Source organism: Scomber scombrus, chromosome 7 (genome assembly GCF_963691925.1).
Source record: "Scomber scombrus chromosome 7, fScoSco1.1, whole genome shotgun sequence".
Taxonomy (NCBI): Eukaryota; Metazoa; Chordata; class Actinopteri; order Scombriformes; family Scombridae; genus Scomber; species Scomber scombrus.
In genome coordinates this window covers 30589678-30609060 of record NC_084976.1, presented here as the reverse complement: position 1 = coordinate 30609060, position 19383 = coordinate 30589678, and the positions used below count along the sequence as shown (strand labels likewise).

Genomic DNA, 19383 nt, shown 5'->3' with positions numbered 1-19383 from the left:
GATAGTTTTTTCTGGTCCAGCAGTAAAAGATGCTTTAATGTTGTTTTCGACACATAAAAAGTTCAATAATTCATTAAAATTCTTAAAAATCTCATTAAAAAGTTTATTTTGAAGTAATTTATGACTCTAAATAATAATTAGTTTCATTATAACTCCAACAGCTGATTATTTTGTACTTTAATTAATAACTTGATTGGTTGGTTTATGTAAAATAATCAGAAAATAATGATAAATAACAATAAATAATGATAAATAACATCACCTGAACAAATATAATTAAGCTTATTATCAGATTTAACACCTAATTTCCTACAATTCAGACATTTTAACACATTTTTAAAGATCCACAGGGACTCTGTTAAAATCATTTCAGGTCAATATATTAATTATTATATTAATAAAATAGATAAAAGTTAATTCCAGTCACATTAAAATCTTGTTTCTTCTCATTTTTAACCAGTTTTTATTTATTTTGGCTTCTGAACTTTAAATAAATAAATTTTTAAAAACAACCCAAACTGCAGACGAGTAAATTCATTTCACTTTTATTTAAAACATTAATATAAAAAAAGGAAAAAATTACACATTTCTGAATTGATCTATATACATCCAAACATACATTCTTCTTCTTCTTATTGTTGTTTCTCTCGTCTACAAACAGTCGCCATGGTTACAGTCACACGTTGTTCGTCCAGCTTCAGGCTTTATTACGAAGGAAAGGCACTAAAAGAACATTTATAATAATAATAATAATAATAATGATGATGATGATGATGATGATGATGATGAGCTAGTTTATAACATTTAATACAGAACTGTAATGTCACAGATAGCTTTGGTGCCTTTGGCAGTGATCCAACTGATTACTTTGATTTTCCTTTTTTTTAATATTATACATATAAACAGAGATACTCTAATAGGCTTATCAATAAATACAAGCACTTTATTGACAATTTAACTTTACACAGTGGCAGGAAACGCAGCGTCCTACACACACACACACACATATACACACACACAGGTCAAGTTTCCCAGGAATGTAACAAAAGAACTAAATAAAAACTATATTTCATTAAAAATAAAAAAAAATAAAAAAAAGTATTTAATCGAGCCACAAACGTTGAAAAGCTTCGAGTATTTTTTTTTTTTTGGCTCATGTTGCGATGATGATGATGATGATGATGATGAATCCTTGGGGGTAAAATCTGCACGTTTTTACACATTTAATGGTTTTAATAAAAATTAAAAAAACATTAAAGTGAGGAAGAGTTCAGAGTGAAGACGAGTAAATGATATAAAAAATGAGATTTGTCATTTTTCTTTCCTGAGAATCCGACTGAAGCTGCTCTGTGTTTGTTTTTATTATTAAATAAAAAAAGGAGATTATAGCACCAGTAAAACTCCCAGCATGCACCTGACAGTCAGAGTCAGGATATAGCACCAGTAAAACTCCCAGCATGCACCTGACAGTCAGGATATAGCACCAGTAAAACTCCCAGCATGCACCTGACAGTCAGGAAATGATATCGACTCGTCTTTACTTCCACCAACAAAATAAAATCTGTTCCATTTAACACAAAAAACGTCCTAAAAATAAACCCGACTGAACTTTGATTCTTTATAAATCTGATTTATTTTTTTCCTTTAAAGAGAAAAACAGACTGAAAGGAATCAAAGTTCAGATTTTTAGTGTTTAAAATAATAAAATAAAACATTCTGCTACATGAAACGCGGCTCAGAGGATCAGCCGTCACTTCAGGAGGGTTTATTTATTTTAGGGGGGAGGAGTCTGTTGGTCGGTAGGTAGGAGAGGTAGCGTTCAGGCCTCGTCTTCATCGTCCTCGTCTTCGTCGCTGCTGCTCAGGGATTGGCTGGTTTCTCTGTGCTGTTGGGCGGAGTCAGCATGGTGGACGACAAGGCGGCCGGAGACAGCGTGAGGTCGGAGGAGTCGATGCGACGCTCATGAGCTTTCCTCTAAAGGAGGAGAAGAAGAAGAGAGGAAGGAGAGGAAAGGGTTAAACATGTAATAATAATAATCTTTATTTATTTATAAGCAGCTTTAATACGAAGGATTTAACTCAAAGTGCTTTAAACACACAATAGATTAGATTTACTAAATGTCTGATGTTAATCTTTAATCTCACTTTTAACTATTTAATACATTTTTTAAAATGTTAATAAAGAAGCTAAATAGTTTCTACTCAGAGTAAATTGCATTAATTTAAGTTCATATGTTAAAAACAACCAAATTTTAACCCTTTATATTAAATTTGACCCATTTTTTTTTTTACATTTGCGAGCTGTAAAAACTCCATAAACATTTTATTAAGGCAAATATTTCCTCACTGTTTACAAAGAAGGAAATAAAATGCATGTTTTTATAAACTTTTGATGCAGCGGATTCACATTTTAATAAATGGAAATGTACAAATGTAACCAGAGTCTATTAAATAAATCCAAAAATCTGTATTTAAACATGTTGGATTCTTCTTATCCATCCATCCATTTATCTATCTATCTATCTATCTATCTATCCATCCATCCATTTATCTATCTATCTATCTATCTATCCATCCATCCATCCATTTATCTATCTATCTATCCATCCATTTATCTATCTATCTATCTATCCATCCATCCATTTATCTATCTATCTATCTATCTATCCATCCATCCATCCATTTATCTATCCATCTATCCATCCATCCATCTATCCATCCATCCATCTATCTATCTATCCATCCATCCATCCATCCATCCATTTATCTATCCATCCATCCATCCATCCATCCATCTATCCATCTATCCATCCATCCATCCATCCATCTATCCATCTATCCATCCATCCATCCATCGTGTTTAGTAGTGTTATTCTTACCAGCATGTCCAGGTAGGCGACGTGTGTCTGGATGTTGTGTCGGTCGTCTGATTTAACTTTGATGAATGTTTTGAGTTGAGGTTTTGGTTCAGAGCGCAGAGCGTCCATGAAGGGAGTCATCCACCGTACGCAGGGTGCTACGCTCTCCCACGTCAAGCCTGAGGAACAAATACATGATATACAGTCAATTAAATGGGTTTATTTATTAGATGAGTTATTTATTAAACATTTTTAATCACTTAATTTCTCTCGTGTGCATTGGTGTCCATTTCTTTTCCCCTCCTTGGTTTATACACTTATATAAGTAAGTATCATATTATATTATTCATTACAACTTTTAAGCCTTTTCTCTCTTTAATTTGCATTTCTTTTACATTTTTAATCACATATAATGTAAAGACGACATTTAATTAAAAAAACCTGTGATGAGACATTTGCATTAATCAAACCTTATTAATGAATTAAAGTGTTATAATATAAACCTCAGGGAGCTGTAGGAGCTTTATGAGCGGGCGGTGCAGGTGAGAGAATCAAACGTACCTGAGACTTTGTGGACGACGTCGAAGGAGGAGAAGTGACAGAAAGCAGCTGCAGCCAGAACGCTGTAGTCATAGTCCAACGAGTCGATGTCCATCATGCACACGTCCAGCAGCTGCAGCAGCACAGGGGTCAAAGGTCAGAGGTTAGGGGGGGTCAGGGTTTTAACTGGTTTACATTAAAAAAGGTGAGTCGAGGTGCGTTCAGGTACCTGTGTGATCTGGAGGTACGTCTCCTGGCAGAACTGAGGAACCAGGAAGTTCTCTCCGTCCGTCTGAGCTTCGACCTGAGCGTAAAGCTTCAGCCACGAGATCGGAGTCTCTGGACACAAGTTCCAGTCCAACGCCTGCAGGAGGAAGAGGAAGAGGAAGAAGAAGTGCAGACACAGGAGGAAGAGGAAGAAGAAGAGCAGACACAGGAGGAAGAGGAAGAAGAGCAGACACAGGAGGAAGAGGAGGAAGAGCAGACACAGGAGGAAGAGGAAGAGGAAGAAGAGCAGACACAGGAGGAAGAGGAGGAGGAAGAAGAGCAGACACAGGAGGAAGAGGAAGAGCAGACAAAGGAGGAAGAGGAGGAAGAAGAAGAGCAGACACAGGAGGAGGAGGAAGAAGAGCAGACACAGGAGGAAGAGGAAGAAGAGCAGACACAGGAGGAAGAGGAAGAAGAGCAGACACAGGAGGGAGAGGAAGAAGAGCAGACACAGGAGGAAGAGGAGGAAGAAGAGCAGACACAGGAGGAAGAGGAGGAAGAGCAGACACAGGAGGAAGAAGAGCAGACACAGGAGGAAGAGGAGGAAGAGGAGAAGAGGTTAACATACAGAAAACAGCTCATTCATCATTTAATGTTTAATATTCAAACACAAACTCTCCTTTTAAACGCTGTTTAGATGTAAATTTAACATTGTTTTACATTATTATTCATCATTTAATTTTCATTTACAAATTTCATGTTTAAAAATATAAAAATTCTGCATCGTTTTCTTGATCATGTTTTTGTTTTGTAAATAAAAATGTCAAATAGTTTTTTTTTTTCCAGCTCAAAACATCCAAAATATTCAGTTTATCATCAAGTTTTCCAGAAAGTTTCATATTAAATATTTAAGTTTAATTCAGAATTTTCATATTTTCTTTAAGACAAAATACACTTTTAAAGAGATTATTGATTGTTGACGTTATTTACTGAATTATTTTGTGAATGTTGGAGACTTTCTCAGAGTCAAAGTCGCTTATAACACAATAATAATCTGCATGTTTCCACCTATTAAACGTATTGTTAGTATTTAATAGATGAAGACGAATTAATTGATCATTTTAAGTTACTAATATTCTCTATAACAATAAATAAAGTGATGAAAGTATCAAACCTTGAGTAAGAGCAGCTCAGTGCTCTGGATGTCCCACATATCACAGGCTCCGTCCGTCACGTAGGCGAACTCGTTGATTTTAGGAGGATAAATCTCCTGAAGAAGAAAAAAGAAGAAAAGAAGAAAAGATTTAGACTAAAGAAGGAAAATCACTCAATTAATCACTTTTTCATTGTTGGGCTGCTGTGTGAATGTTATTATTAAACTAACTGGAAACAGACTTTAAAACCCTCATAATCAATAATAATAATAATAATAATAATAAAGATGGTTTTAACTCTTTATACGACTCAATGAAATACTTAAAACTCAACATTTAAACCTTAAAAAGCTGCAGAATATAAATCATTAAAGAGCCAGAAAACAAACTGATCTGATCTGAGACGGAGCAGTAAAAAGATGGAAGGAAAGAAAGAAGGAAGAAAGGGAGAAAGGAGGGAAGAAAAGAGGGAAGGAAAGAAAGATGGAAGGAAGGGAGGAAGGACAGAATGAAGGAAGGAAGAAAAGGAGGAAAATAAATCAGGAAGGAAAGATGAAAGGACAGAAGGAAGAAAGATGGAAGGAAAGATGGAAGGACAGAAGGAAGAGGAAGGAAAGAAAGATGGAAGGAAGGGAGGGAGGACAGAATGAAGGAAGGAAAAGAAGTCAGGAAGGAAAGATGGAAGGACAGAAGGAAGAAAGGGGAAAGAAATCAGGAAGGAAGGGAGGACAGAATGAAGGAAGGAAGAAAAGGAGGAAAAGAAATCAGGAAGGGAGGGAGGACAGAATGAAGGAAGGAAGAAAAGAAATCAGGAAGGAAAGATGGAAGGACAGAAGGAAGAAAGATGGAAGGAAGGGAGGGAGGACAGATGGAAGGAAAGAAAAGAAGTCAGGAAGGAAAGATGGAAGGACAGAAGGAAGAAAGATGGAAGGACAGAAGGAAGAGGAAGGAAAGAAAGATGGAAGAAAGGGAGGGAGGACAGCATGAAGGAAGGAAGAAAAGGAGGAAAAGAAATCAGGAAGGACGGAAGGAAGAAAGATGGAAGGAAGGGAGGGAGGACAGATGGAAGGAAAGAAAAGAAGTCAGGAAGGAAAGATGGAAGGACAGAAGGAAGAAAGATGGAAGGACAGAAGGAAGAGGAAGGGGAAAGAAAGATGGAAGGAAGGGAGGGAGGACAGATGGAAGGAAAGAAGAAGGAGGAAAAGAAATCAGGAAGGAAGAAAAGGAGGAAAAGAAATCAGGAAGGAAAGATGGAAGGACAGAAGGAAGAAAGGAAGGATAGAACAAAGGATGAAAGGAAGGAAAGTGGGCCGGATTGGACTCCTCAGCGGGCCGCTTCTGGCCCACAAACCTCATGTTTGACATCCTAACCCCACACAGCTATTAGACATTAAATAACTTCCTATATCTGGTTCCTCGTTGCTCTTTAAGGATAAAACAGGATCCATAAAGTTTCCACGTGGTTTAAAACCTCACAGACACGAGGAAGATAATTACATGTTTATTAAAGTTATTAAATATTATTACTCACTAAATAAAGCTTTCCTCATATCTACTCATGTTTTTATTTCCCTTTCCTGTCATTGTGAGTGAAGTATAATGAATGAAAGTATAAATAAAGCTTTTATTATTATTATTATTATTATTATTATAACCAGCAGATGTTTTTACTCCAGTTTGAGCCTCAAGCATCTAAACATGTAAACTGTATTTATTCTCCTCTATTTAAACTATAAAGTGATTTAACCCGAGGAGTCATGTGATTAACTCGCCTGTCCTTCACTCAGAGTCACATGATTCATCACATGAGCTCAAACTTTGATTAAAAACACTTTAAAACAAGAAGATATAGTAAAAAGTTAAAGATAAAATAGATAAAAAAGAGACAAAACGATAATAAAAGGGAATAAAAAAGGAGATAAAGTTGATTAAAAGCCTCGTTATAAACACCACGAGTCTCATTAACCCTCCTGAAGTCCTGCCGGGTCAAATTGACCCCGTCTGTTTTGACTGTTTCCTTCTTTCCTTCTTCCATCCTTCTTTCCTTCCTCTCTCTTTGCTCCCTTCCTTCTTTCCCTCCTTTACTTCTTCCCTTCTTTCTTTCCTCCATCCCCTTTTCTTCCCTCCTTCTTTCCTCCACCCTACCTTCTCCTCTTCCTTCTTTCCTCGGTCCTTCCTTCCTCCCTCCCACCTTCCTTCTTTCCTCCCTCCTTTCCTTCATTTCCTCCCTCCCTCTTACCTTCCTCCTTTCCTTCCTTCCCTCTTTCTTTCCTCCCCCCTACCTTCTCCTCCTCCTTTCCTTCCTTCATTTCCTTCCTTCCCTCTTTCTTTCCTCCCCCTACCTTCTCCTCTTCCTTCTTTCCTCCCTCCCTTCCTTTTTCCTTCCTCCCTCCCTCCTTCATTTCCTTCCTTCCTCCCATCCTTCTTCCTCCCTCCTTTCCTTGACTCCAGGACAACAGGAGGGTTAAACTCCCTGATGATGATGATGATGATGATGCAGCAGCCACCCCTCACCTCTATCTTGGAGGCGATGAAGAGCGCGGTGATGCCGACCAGCTGCAGACAGTCTTTATTGACGTTGTCTTGTGTGAGCATGAAGCGGTCGAAGTAATCCTGAGCCAGGTAAGCCGTCTGCCGGTGGAGGCTGTAGACCTCGCTGACCTCCAGCAGCCAGTCCAGCAGGATGGATCTCATCTTGGGCTGCAGCTTGGGGTGCCGCTGCAGGTAACTCTTATCATGGACGTACTTCAACTCTTTGTTCAACATCTTGATCCAAACGTCGTCTGAACTCGCCCAACTGCAACCAGAGTTATAAAAAAGATCAATTAAAATCATTCTGGGTCAGATTCATTCAGGTTTGACGGATAATATGCTACTATATATTTATATTTATATCATTTAAATAACTGAGGGTCAATTTTAAAGCAATATTTGATAGTTGTAGCTTCTCATGTGTGACGATTTTAAGCTTTTCTTTGACATAAATGACAGAAAACCACAAATAACTACAAATTATAAACAGATATTTCACTATTTTCTGATATTAATAAGTATAAATAATGTTTAGCTGCAGCTTTAAATACTTTAACCAACTATTTCTATTGCTGAAATAACAGATTATTAATATTTTAAAGCAAAAATGTGAAATATTTGTTAATGTAGCTTCTCACATGTGACGATTTTAAGCTTTTCTTTAACAAAATGACAGAAAACCATGAATTATAACAGGAATATCACTATTTTCTGACATAAATAAGTATAAATAATGCTCAGCTGCAGCTTTAAATACTTAAACCAACTATTTCTATCATTTAAAGAACTGATTTTAATCATTTTAGCTTCTCATGTGGGAGGATTTGAAGCTTTTCTTCATCATAAATTAAAGAAAAGTGACTATAAGTGATGTTTATAGACAGAAATATTAATAAATAATGTTTGGCCACAGCTTTAAATACTTTAACCAACTATTTCTACCATTTAAATAACAGATTTTAATCATTTTAAAGCAAAAATGTAAAAGATTTTCTGGTTGTAGCTTCTCATTAATGAGGATTTTAAGCTTTTCTTTGACATAAATGTCATAAAACTAACTGACTGAACTGTTTTCTGACATTTAATAAACAGAAAGATGAATAAATAATGTTTAGCTGCAGCTCTAAAAGGATTTTAATTTGTATTTTTACAGCTATTGTGACAAATACCAAGTTTTATTAGTTATTATGAATCCTAAGAAGCTCAAACATCACATTCAAAGAGCTTTTAATGAAGAAGATGATCACACAAAGATTCATTATAAAAGAGTAAATAAATGAAAGTGAGTTTATGTCACAGTAAAAGCAGCTTGGTGGTTTAACGAGCTGTGAATAACAGAGCCGGGTGGAGTCACAGCTCAGCGTGAAGTGGCGGAGGTGTTAAAACCAAACACACACCTGAGCCGAGGGATGGGGGAAGCTTTGATGAAGAGGTTTTTGAAGGTGTACTGCTTGAAGCCGGAGCGGTCTGCTGCAGGCTCGAGTTCTTTGTGAGGAGTTTCTATCAGGACACACGGACTGGCCGAGTCCTCCGACCAACACTGCTGGAGAGAGAGACAAAAAAGAAGAGAAACGGATGAATTAAGGGTTAAAAAAGACAAAAAAAGAAGAAAAACAGATGAATAAAGAGTTAAAAAAAGAGACAAAAAAGAAGAAAAACAGAAGAATAAAGGGTTAAAAAGAGAAAAAAAGAAGAGAAACGGATGAATAAAGAGTTAAAAAAGATACAAAAAAGAAGAAAAACAGATGAATAAAGAGTTAAAAAAGACAAAAAGAAGAAAAACAGAAGAATAAAGGGTTAAAAAGAGAAAAAAAGAAGAAAAACAGATGAATAAAGAGTTAAAAAGAGAAAAAAGAAGAAAAACAGATGAATTAAGAGTTAAAAAAGACAAAAAAGAAGAGAAACTGATGAATAAAGAGTTAAAAAAGAGACAAAAAAGAAGAAAAACAGAAGAATAAAGGGTTAAAAAGAGAAAAAAAGAAGAGAAACGGATGAATAAAGAGTTAAAAAAGACAAAAAAACAGAAGAATAAAGAGTTAAAAAAGACAAAAAAGAAGAAAAACAGATGAATAAAGAGTTAAAACCTCAGATACTCAAAGTGTGAAGAGAGTAGAAAGGGTCTGGTGAGGTTTTTTTATTTCTTATTCAAACTATAAACTGGTCGGATCAGTAAGTAAAGTTCATTTTTAAGAGACTCTTCTCTTTATTTTTGCATCTTACTTGTAGTTGTATTAAATTCTTGGGCCTGAAACAAGCGATTTCTCTCATTTAAAGATTCATTTATTTTCTTGAGCCCATTTATTGTCTAAAAACAGAACAAACCCCAGTCTTAGTAGAGTTTAAAAGTCTTTTTTTGTCCCAAACTTTAAATATAATCAGTTTACTTTTATATTAAAATGTAAAAAACATCAAATCTTCACATTTCAGAAGATTGAATCAGATCATTTTTTGGGGCGTTTAAGTTGGAAAAACTATCAATAAATGATCCAAAATAGCTGCAGGTGAAGTTTTTGTACTTTTAATTATTTAATAGTTGCAGCACTTATTAGATTACTGTATTAATTCACAGTAATGAGGTGTAATTTAGAAGAAAAGTGGGTCATACTGAACCGATTATTTAAGAAAAAGGAGAAAAAACCCTTAAATTTAAATAAACCAAACAAACTAAAGTAGAATAAATCTATTACAACAACACAATAAACACAGATATGTAAACTATATTATACTATTAAATAAAACCCAGCTGCTCTAACAGGACAGTGACCCCTAGTGGTGAAGTGAAGGTACTGCTGCTGCTTCTTCTCCACTTATTATAAACTTTCCTGTTTGTGTTCAACCTCTGAAAATTAAGATTAATCTGTTAAAATCTGACTTAAATCCTCTTTATCTAATATAAAGAAGAAAGCTGGAACACATGAGATTAGAATAAAAGACTTAAAAATATTAATAAATACAAAGAAAATACAAATATATGAAAACATGAGCCGAGGAGACAAAATGGAGGCTCGGAGTTATGAAACTATGAACTTTAAATATTAACTTTACACTGAAAACTAATGAAGAGAAAAGACTCAAATACTAATATAAAGACTTTAAAAAGAAGGGCAGGTTCCCCTAAAAAGGGAGGGACACAGATAATAAACTAGTAACACACACACACACATCTTATCAGCCACACACACACACACACACACACACACTAACCTGGATTTCATAGTTCTGTTTCTTGGTGGCAGGTTGAAGCTTTTTCTTTGAAGGCTGAAGGAAAGAAAAGAAGAAATAAAAGATATAAATATGTAATAAAAGATGAAACTAAGACATTAAACTTGTATTAATGTGTCATAATGTGACAGTTTTGTATTATTATTTATTTAAAGACACAATAAAGACACGAACCTCTGTCTTCCTTTTCCTCAGCGCTGCTCTCAGCGTCGGCTCCAGTGTGTTTGAGTCTCTGACCTGCAGTGTGATGCGATCGCTGGCGGGAAAAACAAACAAAATACACATAAATATAGAATATAATAAATCACATGTTCAGGTTTAATCATGAGGAATAAGAAGCTAGTATCTGGTATTAAAGGACAGAAACACAACTTCATGATTTATGTTAATATGTGTTTGTAGAAGTTCAACTTTTAGGTCATTTTTAATAATAATTCTGTTTTAATTGGATAGTTATAGATGTTTCTATGTGATGCTACATGAGGATGTTTTAAATGTGGATGTAGCTGCTATAAAACAAGTATATATATCTATCTAAAGCTTTAATTTTAACCATTAAAAGTTGTATTTTATGTGTTTTAAGCTGCATATAAACTCACAGAGCTGCAACAATGAGTCGATTAATCCCTAAATATTAAATTAACCAACAACTACTGATTGATTGATTTTAATGTATTATGGTATCGTATATAAACAGGTTTACAAGACGCCATGAAAAAGAAACAAAAAGGCACAAAATAGATACCAGAAACAGGTAAAGCTAAACTAATAAACCCTCCTGATGTTTGAGCTTTAGACGACTTATAAACATTAAAATTAAACGTCTCCATATTATTAAATCTGCAGACTTTAAGGTTTAAAGGAAAGGGAAAAGGACTTTTGACTTCTTGTTAAGTTTTACTGTATCGTAGGATTCAGAGCAACAACTGTGCTTGATTTAAATATATGTTCATAATTTGGGCTTAAAACTACATATTTAACCTTAAATATATAAAGTAGCTTTGTTGTAATTGTTGGTTTATAACATGAATTAAACAGCTGTAATGATATATGTTGATAAACCCTCAAATATTAAACTTTATCACCAACTATTGTGTGGATTAAATTCTGATTTTTACTGAATATTTTCTGGTTTTATTTGCTCTGTGACAGTAAACTGATATATTTGGGGTGTTGGATTATTGATCAGAACAAAAGAAGATATATTAATACGTCATGTTGGACTTTAGGAAATAATAACTTTCATTTTCTACTATTTTTATGACTTTTTACAACCAAACTACTAATCAATTAATCACTAAACCAAATCAAAGAAGGTTAATCGACTATGAAAACCATCATCATGAGTTACATCTGTAAGTTCAAGTAATCCTAAAACTGTTTTATAACTTAAATTTTACACATATAACATATCAACTTTGGTTTATTTAATTCTTTAATCATTTTATTTTTGCCTCCTAACGCTAAACGTCACTTCTGCTGTGTCCTAATCTGAATATTTACATTTATTCAATCACTATTGTGTTTATAATGTCAGCCGAGCCTCCCCCCCATCATTAGCCTTTACTAATCCTCTTTATATAGATATTCAGGACCCCTTGTTGGCCCCCAGACCACGGTTTGAACCACAGATGCTTACCTGCGTCTGGACATGATGTTGACTGTATTTATGGATCTGCTGCAAAAGACAAAGACAGAAAAAAAGGAGCAAAATTATTAGATTATTATAGATTATAACACATTTAAAGTGTGTGACATAAAGAATATATACAGTAGGTTTTATAAGATGATTAAAACTAAAAAGATTAATTATAAAAAGTGTCCTGAAGCCATCTGGAGATATCATGAGGCCATGATCAGGAGCTACAGGGCCTATCATTACATACACTCAACATGTTATATAATATCATTTTTAAAGCATTTATAAGCATCTAATAACATTAAACCGGTTATAAACAGTTAATATATCGTTATAAGGAGTTAAATCAGCTACTAAAGGAAGCAGAGAAGCTTTAAATAGCACAAAAATCACAAAGTTCACAGGCTCAGGATCAACTGTGAGCTAACAAATGCAGATTAGCTTCAGACTGAGGCAGAAAAAAAAGCTCCAAAAAGCAGAAAAATAAGCGACTCACCAAACTCAAAGTACCCATAGTAAGATCATGATGAGCATAGTGAGTTATGAGCAGGTTAAATAGATGTATACGGTGTTAATTACGAGGTTAAATGAGAGGTAAACTTAGCCAGCCAACTCCTTTCAGAGCTAGTGTGGCAACTACAGCTCCACAAAAAAAAAAAAAAAAAAAAAAAGGAGAGGAGGGGGGTTAGAGTTGTGTTCCCTCGATTTCAAACAAAAAAAGCTTTATAAATATCACATTTAAACGCGTTTTAAGAAACTCAAGCGACAGAGCAAGCGTCCCAGAGCAGCTGTGGGGAAGTTTGAGTGTGAAAAAAGGGCGAAAATATGAAGTTTAGTCAAGGATTGAAACTCAAAGACGCGCCAATTTCCGCGAAGCTGAAGCGGGAGGATTTGAGTCCTGCCTCTTTCAGGGTTTTGGTGGGGGAGGAAAAATAGCCGAAAATACCACTAAAATACACTAATATCGACTTTAAACTAACCTCACGTGCTTTGAGAAACTCTTAGCTATAACATATCTGCACATGGAGCTTCTTAAAGTACAATAAGGGTCTTAAAAAGGAGTAAACAGCGAGCCTTTAGCCGAGTAATACTGCTAACTGAGTCAACAATAAGCAGCTAGAAGGACATGCAGATGAACTAGTGATTAACATGTAAACAGCTGGATATGTGCACGATTTAAGAAAATATACAACAGTGCAAAGAACAAGCCAAAAGAAGACAGAAACACAACACACTTTTATAAAGAGGGAGTTTAAAAAGTTTAAAGATGTACAGCCTTTACTCCCATGTTTATATAATACTGATAAACTGCATGAAACGTTAAATATTGAACAACAACACACACAGGATGAACTTAAAGGAGGTAAATAGAGTGCGGAAGTAGTGGAAATAGGTTAAAATATTGTTAATTATAAGTTAAAGGTGGAGTTGTGGCTCGTTTGTGCAAGATTTATCTCCACTAAATGCCAAATTACTTTAAAAAAAAGGCAGAATTAACTCTTAACTTCACTATACTCACTATATTAACATTACGAAAGCTTCAGCAGTTGAATTAGTGTTTAAAATCTGTATAAATGTGAGTAAATGTGGCGCTCAGGCTGGGTAGCTCTTACCTTGAGGGTGAAGAATAAATGAATGGATCAGCTGTGGCGCCGGCGCCAATCCTTATATCCGCGTCAAGCCTGCTGCCTACCGCGCATGCGCGTTCCCGGTTAACAGAAACGCGCTAAACGTTTAAATATGAACCGTTGTTTTTTTCAGACGTTAACGTAAAAAGCAAAAACGGTTTAAACGACGTCAAAATAAACGTTTCTTCGATTTGTTGTGTTTTTAAAAGCACAGGGTCGCGATTTAAAGCTGTTTTTACCGAGTTTAACCGAAATCTGCGTTCATTTTTAACGATCGAAAGGTTTTTTAACGTAAACACGACTTTCCGTACGTTCCGGTTAAACTGTAACGGCTTGGTAGACGCCTAGTAACCGATTAACGGTGAATTTAATCGGCAATTACTTCAGTTTGTTGGTTATTTTGCGTCTTTTTCGCGGTACACAAACGGCTTCCGCGTTCGCGCTCCGCCCGTGGGCGGGAGGCTAGTGACGCTGAGCCAATCAGAGCGCGAGCTGAGGGAAGCCGCGTGCTCCCTCTGCGGAATGTAAACAGAGTGAACACGTGGGTGCTGCTGTCAAACAGCTGATGTAGACAAACTTCTGCTGATGTGTAGTTTATATTCCCTTTAACTTGTTATTAAAGCATTTATTTCATATTAATGAGTCTGATTTCACCGATCGATAATGTACGTTTTATACTAGACCGTTTATAGTTGTTACGCAATAAATATGACTAACTTTAAGGAACAAACTGAAGAAATGTATCCCTAAAAATGTACATTGTGGGGCTGCAACTAATATAAAGAATTATATATAAAGACATCTTCAGGTTATTTTATTGACTAAAGATTAGTTGTTTGGTCTATAAAATTTCATAAAGTGATCATTTCCCAAAATCTACATATTAGGACTGCAACTAGACAGACCACTGCTGCTCATGTGTTGTTTATATTAACTTTAACTCGTTATTAAAGCATTTTATATCATATTAATGACTCTGATTTCACTGATATAAGTAGAATTTGAAGCATTAAGGCAAGATATTGCTATTAATGTGCAAATGAAGTGTCAAATGTCCATTGTGCATTGCTCCCTTCTTGGCATAGAGGGTCATTGTAGATGGTGATGGTGAGCAGGAATTACCTCCTGTGATGGTCTTATTGTGCCTCCAACTGAAGACACTGTTGTCTGACCAGAAGGTTGTGTAATATATATAAGGAGTGTGTAGTGTTGTCTAATATGTTGCGCATCCTTCTATCTAGAGCCAACTCTTGGGGCTCCAGGACAAGTCCACAGCACAGAGTTCAGAGTTCATTTGGTTTAGTTTCTTAGAGTCACTGGCTCTGATGCTGTTGCCTCAAAATTGTACTTGCCACAGGAGACTGGTAGAAGATATGCAACATCATTGACGTACCAAAGCTTCTTCAAGAGGTAGAGTCTGGGCTCACTGAAGCAGGTAGATGATGTCACCTTCAAACCCAATATGGGCCGATATCAGAGTCTCTAGAACAGAGGGGTCAAACTCATCTTCATTCAAGGGCCACATACAGCCCAATTTAACCTGATGTGGGCCGGACCATCAAAAAGATGGATGGAAGGAAGGAAGGAACCACAACCAAAATATATTCAGTTTTGCAGTCACAGAGAACTAAAGAAACTAGAAAAAAAATTTCACATATAAGAAGCTGGAATCAGATAATTTGGGGCATTTTTTCCTAAACAATGACTTCAAATGATTAATTGATCATTTAAAACGTTTCTATTGATTGAGTCACTGACTAATCATCACAGCTTTACTTCATACGTCTTATTCTCTGACCCAAAGATATTCAATGTACTGCCATATATGACAACAAAAAGCCTAAAATGATCACATATGAGAAGCTGAAACAAACTCCTTGTTTGACATTTTTGCTTTAAAATTGAGGATTAAAACAATTCTCTTAATAATACGGCATAAACTGTACCAAACCTGTAGTTAGTGACATGGATGAAAACCTCTGTCACATTATATGTCATTGTATGTGTATTAATGAATGTTGTAATATGGACATTTATATGGAAAATCTAAGGAAATTGAAAAATGGGATGGATGAAATAACTGGGCAAGAATGTCTGTTAATCCTGTCAATTAAATACCAGATACGTCATCACATAAAGGATCAAATCTTTTTTTTTTTAAATATGAGCATAATGTGCAAAATGCCAACAATGGTCTAATGGTATATATACTATGAATAACATATCTGCACCCCAACACATCTCCATTAAGTCCTGTGGTGCTGACACATTGCCACCTCTTTTTTATATAATCAACTCATCATTGATCAAGAAAAAGTGTCAAAGTTTTTGTTTGTTCCAGCTTCTCCAGCATGATGATTTTCAGATTTTCTCTGTTTTATATCTAAATTGAAGGATTGTTGGTCCGACCAAACAGTATATTTGAAGTCCACAGTAAGAAGTACTAGTCCAGTAAATTACTATTAGCAGTAATTGCAATAAAAAGCATCAATTGAGATGTTTGTGAATGTTTAAAATTACAACAGTACACATGCTGCTATTCTACACTGCTTTAAAAAATGAAGGGAACTTAAATCACACATCAGATCAACGGTCAATGGAAACCAAAATCATCACCACATTGATGACTGGATTCATCAAAAATCAAAGTAAAACATTGAACTCACAGCTGATGCAATCACAGCAGCTCATCATGTGACTCAGTAGTGTGTTTGGCCCCCGTGTGCCTGCTGATGGTCTCCTCTCAGACCTGGATCAGAGCATCAGTGAGCTCCTGGACAGTCTGTGGTGATACTCAGCAGCGTCTGATGCACCGATACGTAACATCCCATAACCCACTGCACCAGGAACCAGGACCAGAGGTGGGAGGTAACAAAGTATTTGTACTTAGTTACTGTACTTAAGTAGATTTAGCAGGTATCTGTACTTTACTTGAGTATTTATTTTACTTATATAGCCTATATTGAATACCCTTGTTTGCTGCCTTTTTGGTAAAAGAGATTGTAAATGGAGGAGTAGAACGATGAACCCTTTTAATTTGACTTTTTCTGGACTTTTAATCTGGACTTTTTACTCCTTACATTGTCAAAACAGGCTCGTTACTTCCAACCTCAGTGACATTATAAACAGAAGACATGACGTGCAAATAAACGATAGAAAACACATCTTTTTTCTTTTCTTTTGGTGTGTGTGCCGCTCCTTGTCCCCCGGTGCGATGCCCACATTGAAATCTGCTACTGGAATGAAAGTCCAACCCTGTGAGCAGACAGTGCAGGAATATGAGCAACACATGCTGGATTATAACAGCAGTCTGTGACAGTGAGAGAGTCAATGAGGAGAGATTCACACGAGTAAAAGAAACTAATGTGTTATGCTTGGCAGTGGTGATCCTAGGATGTTCGGGGGGGGGGAGACAAAGAAGCCCACTGAGCCCCCCCCCCCCCCCCCCCACAAAAACAAACAAACAAAAAACAACAACCCACACCCACTGAACCCACAAACACTTGTTTGGTTAGCCTGTCCTGTCCCGATGCTCAGCCCTTAATCGCATCACTATTAACGTGACAGACCTAATATTTATACTCTGTCTGAACTTTGTGTTGCAGTAAAACTTCATTATGTAACCAGTGATTTTTTTAACAAAAGAGGAAAACTATCTTATTTTGTGTGCCGAGAACCTTTTTTATTTTGCCAAGTTATCAAAAGAGGTAAAACATTTTACTTTTATACTTAAGTACATTTCAGAGCCTTTACTTTCTTACTTTTACTTAAGTCAAGGAGTTGAATCAATACTACTACTTAAGGGTTAGGGTTAGTATGAGAGTACTTTTGCCATCTCTGCCCAGGACCCACTGCACCAGCATAAGGTCTGCCAGTCACTCTGAGGGTTTTATCCCAGCACCTAACAGCAGTCATGGTACCGTTGGCTATGACATGGAGGTCTGTACAACCCTCCACACACCATCACTGACCTCCCACCAAACCGGTCCTGCTGGATGATGTTACAGCAGCATAACGTTCACCACAGACTCTTTCATACCTGTCACATGTGCTCAGTGTGAACCTGCTCTCGTCTGTGAAGAGAACGAGGCAACGAAGGAGGAACTGCAGATGCCAATCGAGCTGTATCGTGCTGGGCTGTGAGCAGAGGTCCCACTAGAGGACTTCAGGCCCTCATGCCACCCAAATGGAGTTTGTTAGGTCAGAAACATGAACACCAGTAGTCTGCTGGAGGTCATGTTGTAGAGCTTTCACAGTTCTCCTCCTGATCCTCCTCACTCAAAGGAGCAGATAGCTGTCCTCCTGCTGCTGGGTTGATGCCTTTCTACAGTCCTGTGCAGATCTCCTGGTGTAACTGCCGGTCTCCTGGTGTAACTGCCGGTCTCCTGGTGTAACAGCCGGTCTCCTGGTGTAACAGCTGGTCTCCTGGTGTAACAGCTGGTCTCCTGGTGTAACTGCTGGTCTCCTGGTGTAACTGCCGGTCTCCTGGTGTAACTGCCGGTCTCCTGGTGTAACAGCTGGTCTCCTGGTGTAACTGCTGGTCTCCTGGTGTAACGGCCGGTCTCCTGGTGTAACAGCTGGTCTCCTGGTGTAACAGCTGGTCTCCTTGTGTAAGTGCCGGTCTCCTTGTGTAACAGCCGGTCTCCTGTTATCTCCTCCATGCCATTGAGACTGTACTGAGAGACACAGCAAACCTTTACTGGAGGAGCTGGACTACCTGTGCACCCTCACTGGGCTGCAGGTAGCACTTCATGCTCCCAGCAGTGACAAAAGACACAAAACTAAAGAAGAATCAGTCAGGAAGGAGAGAGCAGCTGTCTGAGGCCAACACATGTAAAACCAGTCCTTTTTTTAGAGGGGGTTGTCTTGCTTTTACCTCTTCATTGCACCTGTTTCACTTTCATTTACACCAAAGCAGCTGAAACCGATTCACAATCACTTGAGCTTCTTAAATGTACAGATTGATCTCCCTGAAGTTTAACTGACTTGCACTTTGTGTCATGATATCTGCTCAAAAACTAAATCTATTGAACCCACTTAACGTTTTTGGGGCAATCTTTAGCACTTGTATGAGGTATGTAACGCACAGACAGACCATCAGATTGTTCTATGGTTGCTATAGATACAGATTGTTATATGGTTGCTATAGATACAGATTGTTCTATGGTTGCTATAGATACAGATTGTGTTACGGTTGCTATAGATACAGATTGTGTTATGGTTGCTCCTTCCATCCTTCCTTCCTTCCTTCCTTCCATATTTCCTTCCTTCCTTTCTTTCTTCCTTCCTTTCTTCCTTCCTTCCTTTCTTCCTACCTTCCTTCCTTTCTTCCTACCTACTTTCCTTCCATCCTTCCTTCCTTCCCTCCCTTCTTCCTTCCTTCCTTCCTTCCTTCCTTCCTTCCTACCTTCCTTCGATCCATCCTTCTTTCCTACCTTCCTTCCATCCTTCCTTCCTTCTTTCCTACCTTCCTTCCATCCTTCCTTCCTTTCTTCCATCCTTACTTCCTTCCTTCCTTCTTTCCTTCCTTACTTCCATCTTTCCTTCCTTCCTTCCTTTCTTCCTACCTTCCTTCCATCAATCCTTCTTTCCTACCTTCCTTCC

The 19383-nt window shown here is 36.9% G+C and overlaps 1 protein-coding gene across 1 annotated transcript; it reads right to left on the bottom strand.

Annotated features, from left to right (window-relative positions):
- Positions 1-1860: 1860 nt before the first annotated feature.
- On the bottom strand, positions 1861-12185 carry ccne2 (cyclin E2). Its single transcript, XM_062422895.1, has 10 exons — positions 12152-12185; positions 10687-10768; positions 10495-10548; positions 8688-8833; positions 7273-7555; positions 4779-4874; positions 3627-3761; positions 3419-3530; positions 2879-3036; positions 1861-1974 (listed from the first exon to the last, which is right to left on the bottom strand). The coding sequence occupies exons 1-10, from the start codon at positions 12163-12165 to the stop codon at positions 1861-1863; spliced, it is 1194 nt and encodes a 397-aa protein (XP_062278879.1). The 5' UTR covers positions 12166-12185.
- Positions 12186-19383: the final 7198 nt, after the last annotated feature.